General features: G+C 35.6%; 2 protein-coding genes across 2 annotated transcripts in view; both read right to left on the bottom strand.

Annotated features, from left to right (window-relative positions):
* Positions 1–1,910: 1,910 nt before the first annotated feature.
* LOC311170252 (uncharacterized protein C3orf38 homolog) lies at positions 1,911–7,104 on the bottom strand (the record flags this gene model as incomplete). Its single annotated transcript, XM_084232636.1, has 3 exons — positions 6,846–7,104; positions 4,337–4,575; positions 1,911–2,591 (listed from the first exon to the last, which is right to left on the bottom strand). The coding sequence occupies exons 1-3, from the start codon at positions 6,970–6,972 to the stop codon at positions 1,911–1,913; spliced, it is 1,047 nt and encodes a 348-aa protein (XP_084088762.1). The 5' UTR covers positions 6,973–7,104.
* An 8,975-nt stretch (positions 7,105–16,079) lies between these two features.
* ZNF654 (zinc finger protein 654) overlaps positions 16,080–20,749 on the bottom strand; it is a gene marked incomplete at both ends in the record, with an annotated part of 65,690 nt that continues 61,020 nt past the window's right edge. Inside the window, 3 exon segments of the mRNA XM_084232635.1 lie at positions 16,080–16,132; positions 16,135–16,172; positions 16,174–18,527. Of these exon segments, the coding sequence (XP_084088761.1) occupies positions 16,080–16,132; positions 16,135–16,172; positions 16,174–18,527 (2,445 nt within the window).

Raw genomic sequence — 20,749 nt, 5'->3', positions numbered from 1 at the left:
AAAGGCTTAATCACACTTTAAACTTCATATACAAATTTCAATTTCTCCAGTATTTTCTTTCTCAGAACAGTGTTTCTTCCTATACTTCCCTTGTAACAGCTTCTTGGTAGTCTTAGTGCCCTCCAGGATATCCCACCCTGACCTTGGCTTTTAAAATTCAGCTAATTTTAAATGAAAATATTTTCCCCAAATCTGGTTTAGTTTGGGACCTGAAAGGTTCTGTGTACTCACACATGAAATGCAAACAGACAATATGATCAAAACCATCACTGATGAGAACTAAAGACAAAATCTTTTATACTTTCCTGGTCATTCCTTCACCTGTTCCCTTAAATTAGGTCCTACTGTGTGTCCAGCTGTGGGGATTCAAAATACAACACGGTTCCAATCCTCAATAGATATCAGGAAAATTTCAATTTTTAAGGATGACTGAAAGAACACACAGATTTGCCATCTTGAGCATTACACAAAATAAAAAATTCAATACTGAAGATAGCCAGAGGAAATCCCTATGTATCCTGGGAATCTGCAGTAATATTTCTGCAGCACTTGACATCAATAGCACAACGAAAATAGATGGGAAGTGTTTTTAATTTCATACTCTAAGGTATTTATATATGTTATAATGAAATTTCCTAACTCAAAGAAAAAGGTAATTTGGCTTTAAATCTAAATAATACACTGTTTTTAGAGTAGACAAAAGGTATTTCCTTCCTTTATTAAGTTCTTATTTTAGGACATATCAATTTGTACTCCTCATAAGAGGCATAGTATTAAAAAAACAAAAAAGATGAGTTCTTCCCTCCTGTTTCCAAAATTTGTATCATTAACCCTGAATGATCATGAGCAGAGTTAAAGGTAAAAAATTACCATGTACGATATATCATCACAACATTTTCTGGTTGAATTTTTTTCCAAATGGCATTTTTTGTACTTTAAAATTACTAATTGAATCAGGCTTGGCAATTTGTTGCTGGGTGATGAGAAATTTAAAGCAGCTATGTAATTAACCTGGCAACTTAACCTTGTTAACTCAAACCAATTAAGACAAATTAGAGGTGCAAAATTCTAACCATTTTATTTGTGATGTGGGACTATGATGATATATATGTGTATCTACACATGCCCACATTCTGGTCACCTCTTCCAAGATCAATCAAGAAGTAAAAGAGTAATTCACTTCAAAGTGAGGAACTAGTCACACTTAAAAAAACTGAACAGCAAGTTTCCTTTATGTTACAAAAAACAGCTCTATAAAGCTGTTCGCTGAAGCCTTAGATAGGAATAAGGTCTGTTTTGAGAACAATATTTATCACTGCCCAAAGTAGTTAAGAAAATGTTGCAGATTATAACATATTTCTCTTGGACTACAGTAGGCAGCTTTAAAATTATTTCTGAGATATTAAGAAAAGGCAAAGTAAATTTTTCTCCACCTGCTTTTGCGTAAGAATGTCATTCAAGTTGAATAATGTCCTATGTTGGGTAAATTTGAGTTTTACATTAAACATGTATACTATGTAATTTGTGAACAATACTGTCATAAGATGCATTCATACAATTATCTAGATTTAAAGTAAATACTTAAAAAGGAAATGCCTTCAAAACTAGTCATCCTTTCCCATGTGAGAAATACAGATTTTGGCAGAATATTCACCAAAGTATTACTTGGTTTCTAAGGCACACCATTAATTATAACATCTAAAGTGGAATTTGTTTGATGAACTGCAGTAAGCATTTAGAACACCTGCTGTAACGTAGGTAGAAATAAGCAAGTATTCTCATGTAAGTCTGTAGTCAAGAAAGATTTCAACTAAAATATATCAATCCTCACATCTGAAATCACTTAGGTATTACTGATATAGTATTTGGAAGAGTTTGTGTATAGATTTTTTTAGACTGACAAACAGTGCTCATCGCTTTAAAGGATCAGGTAAGTTCAGTTCCTTTTTGTTCAAAAAGGCCTCATTTCCACCACATAAAGGCTGGTCTCCATTTCCACTATTCAAGGCCTGCCTTACATTAAGTCGTATTTCCACGGTTCCACATACAGTGACTACATTATAAAAGGACTCCACTTCACAGGGTTCAAATGGAATAGCTGGTTTTGTTAATGTTCCAGGAGCAAGGGACCTCTCTCCAATAATCCTCAGGTTGATAAATTTGATTTTCCAGGTATTCGCCAAAAAAGGGCAGCGGATGAGTCCAAAAATTTGTTCAAAAACGCCCAAACAAGTGTTTCCTCGGTGAACAGTACCAGCAACTCCAACCATAACTAGACCATGGGGGGAAGAAGCACACTTTAGTCCACAGGCATCTAAGTTTGGACTGAGAAAAAGGTATTCTTCTTTCACTAATGACAACAGCCGAAGGCTCACCATTTCTGCTCCATGGTAGTCAATCGTATTCTCTTCAGATGTGTTGTAATAAAACTTAAGCTTGACATCATGCCAGAAGTGCTGTGGCCCCCATTCATCTTGAGGTGGTCCCAGAAAAGGATTCTGAGAATTAAGAAGTTCAAAGAACCAATGACAAAATTCTTCTCCTAATCGACGAAAATCAACTTTTTCAGCTTTCTTATCTTCTTTTTCCTCCTACATGAAAAATATATAATAAGCATAAAACAAAACCTGGTTAACTATCATATCTACTTTCAGTCTGTTCTATTTTAGAGCTAAGTTTTAATGTGTTGATTATAATAGAGGGAAATGCAAGCATGTGAATTCATGGAGCCCACCATGCATAGTGATTTCTTTTCTCAAAAAGGGAAAAATCACTTTAAATTTCCCAGCTTAAACATCTGAAAGCTCAGTAAAAAAAAGTTAAGGTTCAACAAAGCCTCTTAATAGTCAATATGAACAGAGAATAATGATTTATATAAACATTTTCTCTTGCTTGAAAATCAAAACCTCCAAAATGTATGCTTCAAATGGCACACTTGGTTGCATGTAAATTATACCACAATAATGTTGATAATAAAGTCTTTAAACAGATACTTTTAACATGACTGAAATAGATTATCTTCTAAAATTTTCATACTTTCATTTTTTTAAGGTCAATGTTAATGCAAAAAGAAACCTGACAGGTTAGATTTTATTCATCTATGTACAACAGAACATCATAACCTCTCATTTAGAGACCTTATATTTATTGAGCATTAGTTACTGAATATAGTGGGCACTGTACAGAGGTGCTATTTTCTTCTATGCCTTATGATAAAGATTCTATGCATGCTTTTTTTTTTTTTTAATAGAGGCATGTTTTATTTATTTATTTATTTGTTTTGTTTGTTTGTTTATACATGCACTGGGTACAGTCAGAAGCGCGGGAGGGTGAGAGAATTCACCAGAGCCAGAGCGGGGAGCAGAGCAGGCAGAAGGACCGAAGGACACTGCTGAGGGGAGCAGCGGGCGGCAGGAGAGGTCTGCGTGCCATGTGGGACCCTCCTGCGGTGGCCAGGGAGCAGCCGGGGATCGAACCGGCGCCGCAGAGGCCGCGGGCAGCTTCGCAACCCAGCGCTCAACCGCTGCGCCACCGGGGAGGCCCCCTATGCATGCTTTTTATGTGAAGAAAATAAGACTCAGAAAGATCAAAGTACTTGCTTATGTATACGTAAACATCAGACCTTAATTTGAAATCACATGTGTATGATTTCAAAGTCAACATTCTTTTCAGTACATTAAGGAAGTTCTTAAAAGATTCTTTACTAATATGAAGGGTAACTCAAACTGTAAAACTTTATTAATTCAAAGTATATGGTGTTCAAAAACTTGCAAATTAGAATTTATTCAATCAATATTTAAATATTCAGACTATTTAAAATGTGCTGTGGAGATACAAAGAAATAGGAATAGCAAGCATTAGTCAGAGGAATTACTAAACCGCTTTTTTCTAATTAAAAAAAAAAAAAAAAGCCAAATGTAAAATATATTTACATTTCTACCATGAAATCTTTGCAACTAAATACCAAAGAAAGTCTTCGAGATGATAAAGGACTTAGAGCTGCCTTCTTTTACCAAGGAAAAAAATTAGAAAACTGGAGGCTTGATGAGAACTAAAATGATTCTGCAGTTTATTCATTCTCTTTAAAAATCCAATAGTCCTCATTTGATAAGGGTATAAAGACATTTTTTCTCCTCACAAATCAATTGATTATTTCACATATATCAATAAACGTCAGAAATATTTTAATTGCTTTACTGGATGCAAAGGATCTGATGTAAAGCTAAAATTATTTTAAAAAAGTACAATATTATTAACCATCTTACCCCAAATTAAGATTATTTCAAGAGTTTCAGAAAGCTCTACATTAAGAGTATTACTATAAGATCTACTTTACCTGTTGAAAGAATCTAATGTCCTTTGTCTGCACTGGCTCTGGTGTTTCCTTCAATTTCAGTGGTAATTGCTTTTTCCAGTAATCTTTTGCATGTTGAATAAGATTGTGTTTTTCAGTAGCCGGAGGTATAATTAGCCCCTGTGTGGCCAAGTACTTAAATATGACTTCTCGGTGGACTTTTCTGCGCTTCAAAAGTTCTTCTGCACTTTGACTATATGCTACTATTGCATGAATGGCATCTAGAAAAAAGTTGTAAAGATTAACAGGAAATCATTAGTTTCTTGTAAATTTGTTAAGCATCAGCAGAAATTCTATCAAATAATATATACAGACTCTGGCATTACTGCTTTTGCATGAGCTGAACATTTCTAAAAAAACATGAAGCATGTTATCTCAGGTTTGGGCTTTTTTTTAAAAGTTCCTTTTGCTCTAGGGCCTTCCAGGTGGTGGCGCAGCGGGTTGAGCAAAGCGCTGTAAAGCTGTCCTCAGCCTCTGTAGCAAGGGTTCGATTCCCAGCCGGCCAGGGAGAGTCACACATGGCACGGCAGACCTCTCTTGTGCTTCTGCTGCTCCCCTCAGCAGTGCTTTAGGTCCGTCTGCCTGTTCTGCTCCCCGCTCTGTCTCTGGTGAATCCTCTCTCCCTCCCGTGCCTCTGGCCTGTACCCCAGCTATTGTATAAATAAAAATTAAATCTTTAAAAAAAATTCCTTTTGTTTTAAACTCCCTTACTTAAAAAACCCTCTATTTCACTTCTCATAAGACTGAAATTTCAGCATTTCTTTTTAAGAACAAAAATTGAGTCTGAGGAAGGAGTAGTTTTTTTCTCTAATAATGCCAATGGACCTAAGTTATTTTTTCATTGTTGAAAAGTCTAAGTACACCCCTAAACAACCGAGTATGTTTTTTTTTAAATTATTTGAATGTTCAATATACCCTTCTACAATCAAATGTTCACTTATTCCTGAGATATTCCTATATCTTAGCTAACTGTGTCTATATCACAGGTAGCTCTCCTGTTTACAGAGGTTTACTGTATGTATCCAATTACAAACACTATTAACTTCCATCATTCCCCTACTTCAGAGAGGAAAATAGCATGAGCATTATGTGAAGTTCACAGCGGGGAAGACACCATGAGCGAACACTGAATTTATGGGTCCATATTAAAAGCACTGAATCAGAATGTGAATTTTAATAAGATCTCTAAAGGATTCATGAGCACATTAAAGTTTGAGAAGCTCAGTTCTAGAATATGTGCCTAGGAATAATCAAATCTTTCATTTTAGGAGATAATGTCAAATGTGATTTCCAAAGTGATAGTTTAATTTTAAACTTAAGACAGTTGTCAGTTACTTCATATAATTACTAACACTTGAAGTTTATAGTGGTAGTTTTTTGCTCATCTGGTACATAAATATCTTGTGGTTGATTTTCATTCCACTGTTTATTCTAAAGAGGTTGACTCTCTTTTCCTATTCTTATTGTCTCTTCAAATTATTTAAATTTTTTTCTACCAGAGTTTCTTTCTCTCTTTGCTTTTATATCTACTATCAGTTGAAAGAAGCAGTTTTATTTACCAGAATTTTAAATTCACATTCATCAATAGGTGATTAGCATGCAAAACAAATGCTAAAAACTAAATAAATTTTTTTGGTCTAAATTTTTAGAAAGTTCTTTTTTAATGTTCATGCTTCAAAGTTTGAAATGAATGCTTTTCTTAAGTGGTAAAAAAAAATGTAAATTTCACACTTAAAAGCAGAGAAATATCGTTTTAGAAGGCAGAACCTTTTGTAGATACTAAAGTCAAATACTAACATGGGTGTCTGGATTTTTCACATTATAATATAAAATGTTGCACGTTTAAAATAAGAAAAAAATTAGCCATCTAATTTACAAAATGACATAAATGCTTTAGCTGCTCATTATACATTTTTACACAAACTATTGTAGTTAACCACCAGCTAAGTATTAACAATCATTGAAATCTACCGAAATATCTGACGCTCAGAGTAATGGGTTCCTATTACACAAAATTATATCAGGAAAAAAAAGTGAATGTAAAAACAGACAGAGATTTAAACTATCTGCTCTTTATTACACAGTACGTTGTTTCACCTAGAATACATGTTTGTTATTCTCCTTGGCACGAAAAAAAAAAAAAGCGGCTGACAAGCCTCTGGGAATCGAAACTTAAAAAAGAAAATACCCTGGCTATCCGGAAACTTTGAAAAAGTTATTATTCACGTATTCTGAATCTTCGAAACACAAACATCTTGGTCGTAACATTCAGAAAATGAAACCTAAAGGCAGGTCTTTTCAATACCTCCACCTCCCCCAGGGGCGACGCTCTGGGGGGAACGCCAGAGGCTGTGCGGGAAGCTTCAAGGCCTGGAGCCGGGCGGTGGCCCCAGATTCCCAGGGGTTCCGCCCCAGATGGCGCGGACCCCCACTGCTCCACTCCCAGGCTCCCGCAGCCAGGGGCCCGGGTCACGCCCGCGTTTACCCTCACCTTCGCGGTCCTCAGGCTGCACCAGGCGGTTGGTGACGGTGTCGCACAGGGCCTTGATCTCGTCGTTGTCCAGTAGGCTTAGCAGGTTTTGACAGCCCTTCTTTTCTGTGACGCTGAGCCCCGACATCTCGACCCCCAGGAAGGGGGGTCAGGGCGAAGCCACTACCGTCGCCCCTTCAGGCCCACAGGGCTGGCGCCTAGGCAACAGACACCGGAAGTACCTTTCCCGAAGTGCGCCGCCAAAGGGCCTCGGGTATTCCAGACCCCCCCCCCCGAGCGGAAGTGGTCGCCGAAGAGGTAACTTGTGGAAACGCGGGGCTCCGACTTGTCGTTCCGAGCTAGTCGGGACGCGGCAGAATCCCACGGATCTCCCTTTAGGGAAGCACCGCGTTTACGTGGAAAACATCGGCTTTCCGCAAGCGATCTGGTGGCGGTAAGCGAAGACCTGAGCTCCTTACGAATCCCTTCCTCAAAACAGCGCAGGGGAGGACTGCGCAAGTGCAGGTGCGTGGAAAAGCGGCGGCCGCTCCTCGCCCCCACGCACGCCGAGCTCCCGTGATGCCGCGGGGCGGGCCCGTGGAGGCGCCACCTCCTCCCGCGGCCCGGCCCCCAGGTGCCCGAGCATCCTCAGTGGTCACTTCTGAATTGGGTGAACTTGTAGTTCGGTATCCTTAAATTATATTGGGCTGAAATAATTTGGCTTTGGTGAACATAAAGTTAAGAGGGAAAATCACCTATACGCTCCACGCCTGTGCTGACTCGAACCAGCTGGAATCGAAATGTTTCCCGTCTGGTCCTCGCCGCCTTGGCATTAGGCGAGGCGATACTGTGAGCAGATTAAAGTTGGGGACTCTGGAAGCCAGATTTCCAGGGTTCTGCGGCTTCATTTACCTGCTGTGACCGTGGGGGAGATTCTTAGCCTTTCTCTTCCTCTGTTTACTATCTCGAAATGGATTTCGTAAATCTAGTAGCGACACCAACCTCGGAAGGGCGGGGTGGTGAGTGGGTGGGGCCAAAAGTTCTGGAGCTTTGAGCTCGATCTGAGTGGAGCAATACACATTCCCGCCAGGGAAATGGCTATTCTGCTAGATTAAGCCTGCTGTGCAATCAGACTTGTCACTTGCGTCTGTCTCCATTTTTTGGGCCAAGTTTTAGATGTGTTAAAACTTTATGAGGGTATTGCCGTTGAGTAACTGAAATGTACACGTCCGCTGATTAAAAAGATATTACAGCTAAATATCAGTCATAAAATACACTGTAAATACCTTTAAAACAAGGCTTCCATAATATCGTTGAACCAGTTTTTCAGTGGATGTTATTTGGGGTATATCATTTACTCAACAGATACCAGATCTTTTTTCATTAAACATTATTAATCTGTGCCTACTATGCTAGGTGTTGAAGATCCTGAGAAATGACACAGAATCTCCTTCAGGGAACTCTTGGGAATGTTGCAAGTAGCCATGACAGGTAAGTGCTCATAATTCAGGTGTGGGACTACATGGAAGGAATGCTCAACTTTCTCTTTTATATTTTAAATATGTATTTATTGATCAACAAGCTACTTGCCAGTTACTGTTCTCTGTGTTGAGAAGAAATGTCAATCCTTTGGTGCTTAGTGGAAGGAAACAGTTACAATAAACATAAAAAAGCTATATACTATGCCAGGAAATGCTGGAGAAAATAGGAAGGTGGCGAGGATATTGCCATTTTATAGAGGCTGTCAAGAAAGGCTTTTCTAAGTGACATTGAAGGAAAGACTAGAAGAAAGTGAGAAAGTGAACCACAGAAGACTGTCCTAAGAGACAATAGAGGTTCTACAGAAAAGTAGTGTTTGGAAAATAGGAAGGAGGGCAAGGAGGCTAGTAAGAAGGAAGTAATGAGGTTAGAGTTGCAGTCAAGATTGAGATACAACAGGGTTTACGAACAGTGACACTTTTTGACATTATGAACTGGATAATTCTTTTTTATGCATTAGCAACATCCCTACCCTGTACCCACTAGATGTCAGTAGCATCTTCTACACTTTGTTGATACCGTTGTGACTACCAAAAATAGCTACAATTTGCCAAGTTTCTAGAAGTAATTCACCCTTAGATAGGAACCACTAACAGAGCCACCTGTCCATAAGTGCCTTCTGGGATGATGAAAATAATATCCGTGCTTCCCATTTCAGGTGGGTTTTGCATTCTTAGGATGTGGCTGGTATACTGAGAAACTTTGAATTTTGAATTTTATTTGAATTTTAATTAAGTTTTTTTTTTTAAGATTTATTTATGCATACAAGAACTGGGGTGTAGACCAGAGGTGTTGAGGGGGGGCAGTGAGAGGATTCACCAGAGATAATGGGGAACAGAACAGGCAGAACTACTGAAGTATACTGCTGAGGGGAGAAGCCAGTGAGATAGGAGAGGTCTGCTGTGCCATGTGGGTTGCTCCCTGGCCAGCCAGGGATCTAACTTGTGCTGCCATGCTTGGTGATAGCTTGATAGTGCTGTCTCTTTAACTCCTGTGCCACCAGGGTGGCCCCCTGAATTTTAATTATTTTTTAAAATTTTTTAAATTTTATATATTTTTTTACATAATAACCATGTGTGGTTAGTAGCTAATGTACTAGATAGTACAGTTCTAGAATCTTACAAACTTATTTATAAAGACTTTGATTTTTATTTTTCACCTATCTTCATTTTCTGTTACTCTTTCGATTTCTTATTCCAGACTGCTCATAATGGTTCCCATGCTGTTTATTCCTTAAACTTACCATGGAGATCTCTGAGCCTCTGCCCTTGCTATTTTGCTTGGCATATTCTTCCTTCAGATATGTGAATGGCTATCTTGCCCCTATTTCATTCAGGTAGAGAGAAAACTTACTTTATCAAGGAGGCCTTCTCTCATTGTCCTGTTTAAATCACTACCATTGATTCCATGGCTTCCTGATACCTTTCTACCCACCTTTCATCATAGCTCCTATACTGTGTTTGTTGCCCTCTAGTAAAATGTGAGCTCTGTAAGCCTGAGATTTTTTTTTTTCATTCCCTATTACAGAGCCTGGTGCATAATAGGTATGCAATAAATATTTGTTGAATGAGTTGGAAAGCCACTAGAGGATTTTATACTGAGGAATGGCACGATCTGATTTGCTTCAATGATTAAAGAACCATTTTCGCTACTGGTATGAAGAGCAGACTGAAAAAGGACAAGGGTAGAGACAGACAGCAATCCTATTTAGGCGATTTTTGTACCTGCATAATATGAGGGAAATGGGTGGCTTCAGTTAAATGCAGAGGAATTGATAACCAAGTTCCGGATTACTACAAACTTTTGGTTTGGGCGGTTGAAATTGTTTACTATGAGGAAGACTGGGAGAAGTAGGAGGAGGATTCAAAGGAGAGGTCATAAGTTATCCAGAGGAACCCATTTTCTGGAGAAATTAAGAGGAGAATGGGGGGGGGAAGGTGACAAAGGGAGGATGGAGAGAGGTTAAAGAATTACAGGTAAAATGCATAGAGTAAAACAGCATGGCTGTTTCAGCTAGAGCCAAAGATAGTACAGAAACTATAACCTGAAAATATAATTTAGTAAAATCCTAGCAAGATCCTTCAGACTTCATGATTAAAGCTTGCAAAAACAACTCTTTTAACAGTTGTGAAAGTCTGAGTTCATTGGGACATACTTAATTGCTTAAAATTCTACTCTATTTTGAATAAAACTGTTTTCCAACATCTCTTTAGCTATTCCCTTAAGTGATATTATAGTAGTTTCACTTACTGAGTACTTTCTGAGAAAGAAGTTCCATAGATAGTGGTTTGTGTATTATTTCCCCTGTTAAAATATCCATTCACTCAGCAGTAGTTATTTAAGCCCATATTAATAGGGCACTTCTATGATAAGGGTATGAATTTTAGGGAAGCATTTACCCTCTAGTAAAGTATTAAGAACTGTGGATTTCAAATCTTAGCCTGTATCATCTGGAGGTCTTTAAAAGACACATTTGTTCCTAACTGACCAAAATTTAGCATTTCTAACAAGTTCTTTGGTGATGAGGATTTTGCTCCTTTGGAACTACACTGTAAGAATCGCTGTGAAGATAATGAAGCATCAGTCATTATCCGGGCCATCACCTCTGGCCCTTTGTCTCTGAAATCATTGATCCTCATGCAAATCTGACCTATTTATACTTATTAGGTCCACTTATGCTCTAGACTTGTATGGAAAACTGTATGAAAGAATGGAAGCTGCTTGCCATGTGGTTTTAGGACACATCTGTTTTTTAATTTCCACTGTATTTATTACCTGCATGACTTCAGTGGAGTGACTTAGCCTTTCTGAGCCTTGGTGTCTAAAAAACACAAAGCTCATATCTACCTTTCAAGTTGCTTTGACAGGTAGAGGTAACAGATATAAAGTAACTGATATATAGCAATTTAGTAAAACTGAAGCCATTTCTTCTCCAGTGTGCAGCATCCATAAATAAGGCATGAACTTAGTTCCCATTTTTAAACATTTTTATTCCATGTTAAATTGGATTGTCTCCATTTCTGATATTGATATATAGCCAAAACTTCTGTCCCTGGTATCAGTTGATTTTCAAATCCCTATGGATCTTATTTGATGCCATGACAAGAACCTGATTTGTCTTGAAATTATACGCAATACTTGACGGCTTCTCAGAATTGTTCAAGTTTCAGAAAAGAAAAAGGAACATCTAGATCACCTCAATAACTATCCAGATACCTCAGTACATTTAGTTAATAGTCTAGGATCCTACAACCATAAATAATACACTGAGACATATAGATCTCAGGTCTAGAATGCTTTAATAAGTTTCACTGCATTTAACACATCTATTCTTTCATTTGCAGTACTACCTCAACATATCCGAAAGGTTATTTTTCTATTTCAGCCCCAATTTTGTTCAGTTGCAAATATAGCAAATAGTATATGGGGGGTTCTTTTGTAAACCAAAGAAGTAGGAACCTTCAGGCCCAAGGACATCACTTGTAGATAATTAATTAAATTGGCTTAAACATTTCCTCATTGAATTGCTTTTGTAAAGTGATTTTCATTATTTACATCCAAGTTCAAAGTGACTTCTCAGTCTCAAGCTCCACTAGGAGTGTTTCATCTTTGAAGAATTACCAATGTAGATAAATTTACCTACTCTCTTGCTTTTGAATAGTTCTGATACTTGTCTTCCATTTACTAAGTATTGTATCATATTGAAACCATTGACCTGAAATGACTTTAGTAACCAGTATGCTAGCAATTGGTAATTCCTGCATATGAATATTAGCTAAAATAATGTCTACAGGGGCCTCCCTGGGGGCCTAGGGGTTAGTTCAGCACCATCTGAGTTTAATCCCTGGCCAGGGAACTAACCCACTTATGGAGCAGCAGACCTGTACTGTCTCACCTGCTGCTCCCCCCAGCAGTGTATTTCAGTAAATGCACCTGTTCTGCTCCCCATTCTATGGTGATTCCTCTCACCCCCACCATACCTCTGGTCTACACCCCAGTTCTCACAAAAAAAAAAATGTCTTTTTTGTGTGAACTTTGATTTTTTTGTTGTAAGAGTTTATTCAGTATCTGCATCTTAACTGACATACCTCTTTCTCTTACAATGAGACATAATAGAAATTTCTTATTTAATATATACAATAAGCCTAATTCTTAATTTAATATATACCTTAAGCCTAATTTCTTTTGAATTGAAGCAGTGTGCTACATAAAACTGAACACTTCATTACCAACAAGGACAATGTTTTATTGAACAAATCTATGTACAGTACAAAAAATTTCTTGAAATGAGACACTATTGTTGATTTATTGCAGTTCAATGGCTCAGTTTTAATTTGTACTCTTATAAAATGCAAAGTAAAATAATTTAATATTCAACAAGGAAGCACAAATTTCCTTTCTTGCTGAATCTTTTATATCTTTCACATATTAACAATTCCAAAATGCATATGCAGCATTTAGTCACTCTGAAAAGGTGTTTTACAGTACCAAATAAATTAAAAAATAAACACTATCATCCCTTTTAGGTTTTTCATCCATACAACAATTTAAACCAAACATGAAAGGAGTACGGCTGAACCTTCAAGTGTGATTTGAAAAGAATCACAAGTTCAATGTTATAAATTATGTACCTATTATATAATTGGTGGGTTAAAAAAAAAAAAAAAGAATATGGCTAAAGCCCAAAGTACCAGTGTCCTTGTCCACAGAGATTCTCCCTTTTCTACGTCCTCCATAATATCTGAGCAGCGAAAATTTGGACTTGCTATTTTCTTGACCTTACAGAAACATAGCAGAAAGTTAGTATTTAATGTTTGAAGGAAATTTTTATTTAAAAATAAAGCATTGAAACTTGGCCCATGTAAGATTAAAAAAAAATCCTCAAAATAGAAGCAGGAAGAAAAAAAGAATAACTTGAGAAAACTTCCTTTTTGTTTGACTCCCAAATTAGAACTGTTGCAAGTTTATGCACTCCATAAAAACAAAATGATATAAATTTGTATAAGACATACATAATAAAATGTACACTCTTTCAATAGTTATTTGAAAAGTATATAGAGCGATTAGGACGGTGTGGTCAAATAGAATTTTATAAAACATTCCTTTTAGTTCTATCTAAACCATTTTAATCTGTCTTTCAGAAACAGCTTTCCCTTAACAACACAAACAGAAATAAAATCACAAATTAAAAACAAATAAGTGGAATATGTTTAAAAAATCTTGATATGAACTATAGAATGAAAATAATTTGAGGGCATAGAGCTAATGGTTATAACTTGCAAAAAAGTTAAAAATTATAAAATGTTAAGTTGTAATTCTAAACTTCTGGAAAATGTACAAAGAAATGATATGTAAAAAAAAATTGTCCAAATGAAATAGTTTCCAAATAAATTTTTTATTACCTGATGTTCTTTTAGACTGAAATAGAACACAAGTATTAAATTTTTAGTATTAGGAAGTATGGGAAATATTTTTTGTTAGTTGACCTTAAATGATTTAAAAATCTGTTGAGTTGTGTTTACCTGTCTGCTATTTAAATGACAAGTTCACAGCCTAATGTAGGCTACATAACAACAAAAACCTGAATTTGACTGAAAGGGATTTATGAATATAAGTTGCATAGAAGTGAATTCTCATTATAAATAAATTAATAATACTGGGGAATTTTATTTTAGATATCTAATCTGCCATAGCGTGGAAATCCTAATTTAATATAGTCTGGATGCTACTTTAAGAAAATGTCCCATCTACCACTTCCTTAGTAAATTTATTCAAGAAGCTTTATGTTCAAACATTTGTAATAGTAGGATCTGATAAGATTATCTGACTTGAACAAAAATACATCATTTGAAATAAATGGAATATTTGCTTGACATTGGTATATCAGTAGCTCCATTTTTAAGGAATGTCCCTTGCAGGTTTCTTTTAATCCTTGCTATTAGGTTAACATGTGTTTAGGTAAGAGAAGGTATTTAAGCTTCCTCTTTAAGAGAATGGACAAGTGGAAAATATGTGATAGGGTATTTTAAAGAATGTGTTTTAACAATGTATTGACTAATAAGTTAAAAATCTTCCTTAAGAAAATTACTGGTTTTCAAGGAAAATAAATAGATCATTATATCTTACTGTATTCGTGATGTGCAAATTTTTGTGTAAATATTTCCTTATATAAAAATTGTTATTCAGACCAAATTCATTACTAATAAATAATATGGCTTTAGAATTAACTCTTCTAATTGAATAAAACCAACGAACTCTTGCCCTGATTTCTTTAGATGACATGATTTTTTTAATAACCAGTTGTTTTTGTAGGACTGTACTTAGATAACTCACATTAATGTCTAAAGGACCTTACTATGAATCATCAAACAATGTCCTCACACTACTCTATATACAAATAAGAAATATCCCAGTGTGCTTATACCATTATTCACATTGAGGAATATGCAATTCAGTGTTTCCCTTCAACTAATAGCCTTTAATGGTTTTAGATTCCTCCCATCTCTCCCCAGTTACTCACTGTTGGTACTTATCCTATTTAATTGACACTGTTACCTTTTAAATTTACTCATTTGTAGGTATGTGGAAGATTTATGAAGAGTTTATTATTATTAAACAAAGCATTGCTGTTTTGTTTTAGTTTTTGAAATTTCCAATGCTGGCATGCCATTAATTCAACTTTTGATGTAATCAACCATCTGTAATAATTTATATCAGACAGCCAGATAGTATGGTCATAAATCAATTTATTTCCATGTTCCAGTTTCTAAATTATAATAAACCTAAGAGTAGTGGTTCCTTAATCCATGTTTGACCAGAAAGGAAGACATACTCTGATTATGCATGACAAGAAAACAAATTCCATTTGTAGAATGCTTTAAGTTGTTTATTATAAACCAACACCACCCCCTTTTATATAATGGATTAACTCTTCCCTTTCTGTAAGGCCATAGCTGGTTTATCTTCTGACTAGTTGCCTGAACATATTTCTCACATAAGTGAAACGTGATCATGCTGCTATTAATCATCAACTTTTTAAAAAGTGTGGTTTTCTGGATAACTGGTACTTTGGGAGTTTTGTCATAACCCTTTTGGAGTCTATACCAGCACATCTCTTCAGTGAGTTCATTCTAGAAAATGTGCTTTGTCTTTTTCTTAAGTAATCCAAGACCGTTCTAAATTTAAGGCCATCAGGGAAATAGCAAACTGATGATGCATTTTCTTGTAGTGCTTTTTTCACACTACTGCTTGATCGACAGATCTTTCTGAAACATTTTTATCAGGCACCTGTAAAATAGAACACCTCTGTTAATTCAAATTTTATAGAGGTTCAGCTGGAATTCTAAATCAGATTCCTTTTTAATTTATACCCTTACTTGCTAAAACAATATTGAGAGAGTAAAAAGGCAAGCTCTTTACTTTTCAATTATTTTCTGATTTTTTTAACTTTCTCTTTTTAAGAGGCTCAACTTCGCCTGGTTCATATTCTGGCATACAAATGAAAAATATTTGCATCCTAATTACTTCGTTTCTGGAACTTTTATACAAGGAGTGAAGAAAAGCCTCAGATACATGAAAGTGTGTGAAAAACCTATGTTCGGGTTGGGTTCCACAAGTTTATAGGCCTATGCCTATGCAAATTACTTAACTTGTGAATTTCAGTTTCTTGAGCTGTAAAACAGGAATAGTAGTATCATCTCATTGTGACTGTATGGATTAAAGGAAATAATATATGGGTTCGTGCTTTATTATTTGTGCTATACAAATGTATAAAGAGCAATGGTATTTTCTATATCTACAGGTATACCTACTGAAAGAAGACTTACTTTCATCATCTGAATCAAATCCAAAGAGTGTCTGACATTTCTTTTGTGCAAGGTGAGCCTCAAGTGCTTCAGCATTACAGTAGGTGGTCAGGCATTTGCCACATCTTAATCTTTTCACCGGTTTTTTACAAACATTATCTTGATCAGAACAGGCATCTACTTTATCAGTCAGAAATTTTCTGCGTTTTGGCATACTAAGGTACCGTTCATCAAGGTAACTGGGAGGCAATGGTCTAACATATGGCTTTGTTAAAATTAAGCCATATGAAGTATGTTCACTTGTCAGATTTGGTTTGGAAGGTGCCTGAGATACCGGTAGAGTAGTGTGTTCTTGTGATACAACAGTGGGTAAGATGGAACCATTTTCTGTCCTGATTTTATGTGTATCACTTTTCAAAGCAGGATCTGATGAAACTAAAGCCGCCTGCTCTAGTCCACTGTGTCCATTGACTAAATCACTAATACTACAATTATTTTCAGAATTTGGCTCAATGTCAGGCATCTTTTGGTCTATCAAGCTTTTATCAGAAACAGTGTCATCAGAATGTTCATTTCCATTCTGAACTAAACTGTCTGTTTTCTTTTCCATACTTTCTGTACACATCTTTGGTTCTGTAGAATCTTTCCTTAATTTGCTAGTAGAAACTGGCAGACTAACAGTTTGTTTCTCATTACTAGATGAGTCTTTTTCCTGATGATTAGGATTTGAGTCTGTAAGAACATCCCAAAGAATTGCTTCACTTGGTTGTGCAGATGATTCTGGTGTTTTACTTAAATAGTGCTGAGCTTCATGTTCATAGAGAAGAGGAAGATCTTCAAAAAGCTCATGGCATTCTGGAAAACTGCACTGAGCTTGAAATATCCTGTGACTCTTTGTGTGCTGAGCAAGCTGGAATGGCAGTTTAAACGACTCATTGCAGTTAAAATGCAAACAAAAGTACACATTTGGATAGCTGTGTCTATTAAGGTGATCTATAAAATGTTGGGAATCTTCAAACTGCCTTTGACAAAATTTACATTTTCCTTTGCTCCACTTCATTACTGTTTGTCGCACATTTAAATCAGTTGGATGTACAGTCCTTGCATGTTTATTTAGAAATCCAATTCTTTTAAATATCCTGACACAACCAAGAGCAGGACATTTAAAGTTTCCTTCTTGATCTGTAGCATATATGTCTTTCGGATGGCACACGGTTCCATTGATTTTATGAAGTACTGAAGTTTCTTGGTTTAAGTCGTAATCATCTTCTTCATAATCACCTTCTTCATCCTCTTCCTCTTCCTCGTCCTCACATATAGGTAACGGCTCTGAGACAGTATTTAAAGAAGTATCAGGACTACCATTTTCAATAATGTTTTCAGTGGCATCTTCTGATACACTTACAGGGATTTCAATGAATTCAGTCACATGTGCAGGAATGACTTCTTTGTTTCCATCATTGGAAGCAGTAATAATTTCAACTTCCAAATCCTTGTTATCAGAATTCCCATTTTCAAATGAAATGAAAGAATTGGAGCAATGAATTTCTTCCAAAGCTGGAATTTCTTCCTGTTGAGCTGCAGCAATTTGCTGTCTCTGTATTTTCTTAACATGATTCTTTAAATGCTTCTGCATAAGCCCTCTGTTTCTAAATTTTCTACCACATATTACACATGAAAAACTGCCCTTTTTTTGATGAGCCTGGGCATGCCTTACAATGTGACCACCTAGAAATTCCTTGTTACATAACATACACCGGTGCCTTGGGACATTGTGATCTACTTTGGAAGTATTAAGAGCTGTAAGGTTTTTCTTTGTATTAATATGATCTTTAGGTTGCATTCCAGATATATCGTCAGGATCAAGCTCTCCAGTGATCTCATCTATAAGAGAGTCAAATCCTTCATCCAAATCATGCTGTTCTGCTGCCTTTTTTAGATTATCTATAGAATTTTCCAGTGTACTTTCGTTTAGAAACCTAAGTGCTGATTTATCACTCAGTAATGCTACACAGTTCTTCTTAATCATTACGAAGTTCCAGAATTCAGGATCAAAAAACAATCCCTTTTTTAAAATTGGAAGTAATTCAAAACGAACACGATTTTGGACACAGCTTGTGCCTTCATTATATTCTTCATCTGGATGTTTGTAAAGCTCTTCAACAGTATGATAAGCTTCCACGGAGCGCTCAAGAAAAAATATTGAGAGTGCACAAATTCTGAGAATCTCCAAATCATTTGGCAAAAAATGTGCAATTGTTTTATAAATTAGACATTTAGTTTTGGGATCATCATGAAGGTCTAGTTGTAAAGCACAACCACATATTTCAACACAAATTTGTAAGCCTTCTTCTTCAACCTGTAAAAAGAAAAACACTACTACTAAATATTTTTTAAGATTATTACACTGATTTATATTTTTAAAATACAATTGAAATGAAAGCTGAACAAACAGAGTATTCCAAATGTGCAGTTTTCCTCAATGGGTACCCTTGTTTGACTTTTTAAACATATGACATAAATTGTTCTTTTTTAACTTGAAAGGAATCTGTAAAAGTTAGTTTTCAATTTATGTAATAATCAAGTTTGAAAGGTCCTATTGAGCATAATACAAACTGCCTCCAAAGCTTACGCTGATTAAAATACAAAATGCTTTCTAAACTTAGTGATTAAGATGCCTAAAAATCAAGGCCCCTGTTTATTATTTTAAGTATCCATCTCACATTCTGTGGCAGAAGTGTTAAATTATATGTAGAAACTTTCATAAACCTGTATGAAACTACATTACTTATTTTATTACTTTAAGTAATTTATAAGGGAATCAGTTTGGCCCACACAGAAAGTGCAATTACAATAATATCAATAATGAACCTACTAGCAGTTATGTTCTGAAAATGTTTCAAGCTTTGAAACTTTTGCCGGTGGCTCAAAGATAACTGTATCAGTTTTAACTTGGAAACTTGTCTATCAATCTTAATTGAAGTTATAAATGTCTTCAGTGATTTGTAAAAGTCTAAATGCCAGTTCAAATAGAAAGATACAATAATATGTCTTTAAAGTTGTGTGTGTGTTACGTCATCCTACAAATAGAATGTTATAAATGACAATACTATCTTGCCAACCTCATGTCTTCTACTTTGTGTGCTGTGTGACCTTAACTACTTGCAGTTCCACAAATTGACCTCAACTTTGCTTATCATACTCCCAGTTTTATCAACATAGTAAATTCTTAACCATCTCCTATTCATTCTTTAAAGAATCAGTTACACTCTAGAAGTTTTTCTCGCCATTTATCATATCCATCCTATGTTAAGTTAAAAATTCCTTTTCTTTTTACTTGAGAGTAACTTATACTCATTTGTAAAAAGTACGTATATATTTTAATAACTATCTATGTATGTCTCTACCCCTTTGAATTCCTAAATCACAGGCATAGTATCTTAACTTTTTTGTATCCTCCTATCGTTAACGTAGCAGTTGGTATATAGTGACTTTTGAATAAATGTTTACAGAATGAATGGGATCTGATCTAGTACACTGACTTTAGTTTTCTGTTCTAAATCTATCATTTCCAGTGGAATCTTATTCTAAATTATAATGTCTTATTTTCTCATACAATTAGCTATTTCTACTCTAGATTTTCACAGATACAACAAATTTAAAACTCATTAGTTCAAAATTATTCTTTCTCTTTCTTCAAAATTCTATCTCTGGCTTCTATATTGACTCCTGCAATTGTAATGTACCCAACTGTCTACATTTAAAATATCAGGATCATCACAAAAGGGGGATAGACTTACCTGAAGTCTTTTAATGATTCCAGTATTATTTATGGAGTGATATTCCAATTTTTAGTGTAGCACTCAAGTCCCTTTAAGATCTAAGAAGCAACCCCACCCCCTGCAGTCTCTCTGAATAGTTTATTATCTTAACTATTTTTTATTATCTTCCCTCCTCCCCCCGCCACCATTTTTCTGTACTAGTCTATTAATGTCACTGGAAAATTGAGAATTAAATTAATGAAATGAGGCAAAAGTACTCCGTAAACTACAAAGCCCTCTATAAATGTTAGTATGAAATCCTTATCTATAATTCAAAAATGCAAGTTTTTTTTGTGAAGTCTTTTCAAATATAACGTCTATAATATCTAAACTCACACAGCATTTTTTATGCCTTTTTCACTAAGATACATGAATGATCTATTCTGTCAGATAAAAATATTTTTAGTAGTGTGAACAATTAAGCACATTTGTAATGGTTTCACCTTTGAATTTTTCCTTTTATAATGAAAATATAAAACTAAAAAAATAGAAAAACTATTATTACTGGGCCTATCATCTATATTGTAATCTTTTTATAACAAGGTCTCTCAATTTTTGGTGCAAATTAAAGCCATGTGAAGAGTGTATTTATGGACACATTTATTTAAAAAAAAAAATTTGTAGGTGATTCTGATGTACTCAGATGTTGAGAACTATTATATAGCATAGTTTTTCCCTCCTTCTTTTGATAGGGTGAGAGGTTAAATTTTATAGTGCAGTTGAGTGACATTTTACTATTTAATAATAATGACGCTATTAA

The sequence above is a fragment of the Talpa europaea genome, assembly GCF_964194135.1.
Source record: "Talpa europaea genome assembly, chromosome: 4".
NCBI lineage: Eukaryota > Metazoa > Chordata > Mammalia > Eulipotyphla > Talpidae > Talpa > Talpa europaea.
Note: the sequence above shows the minus strand (reverse complement) of the source record. Positions and strands in the feature narration are given on the sequence as shown.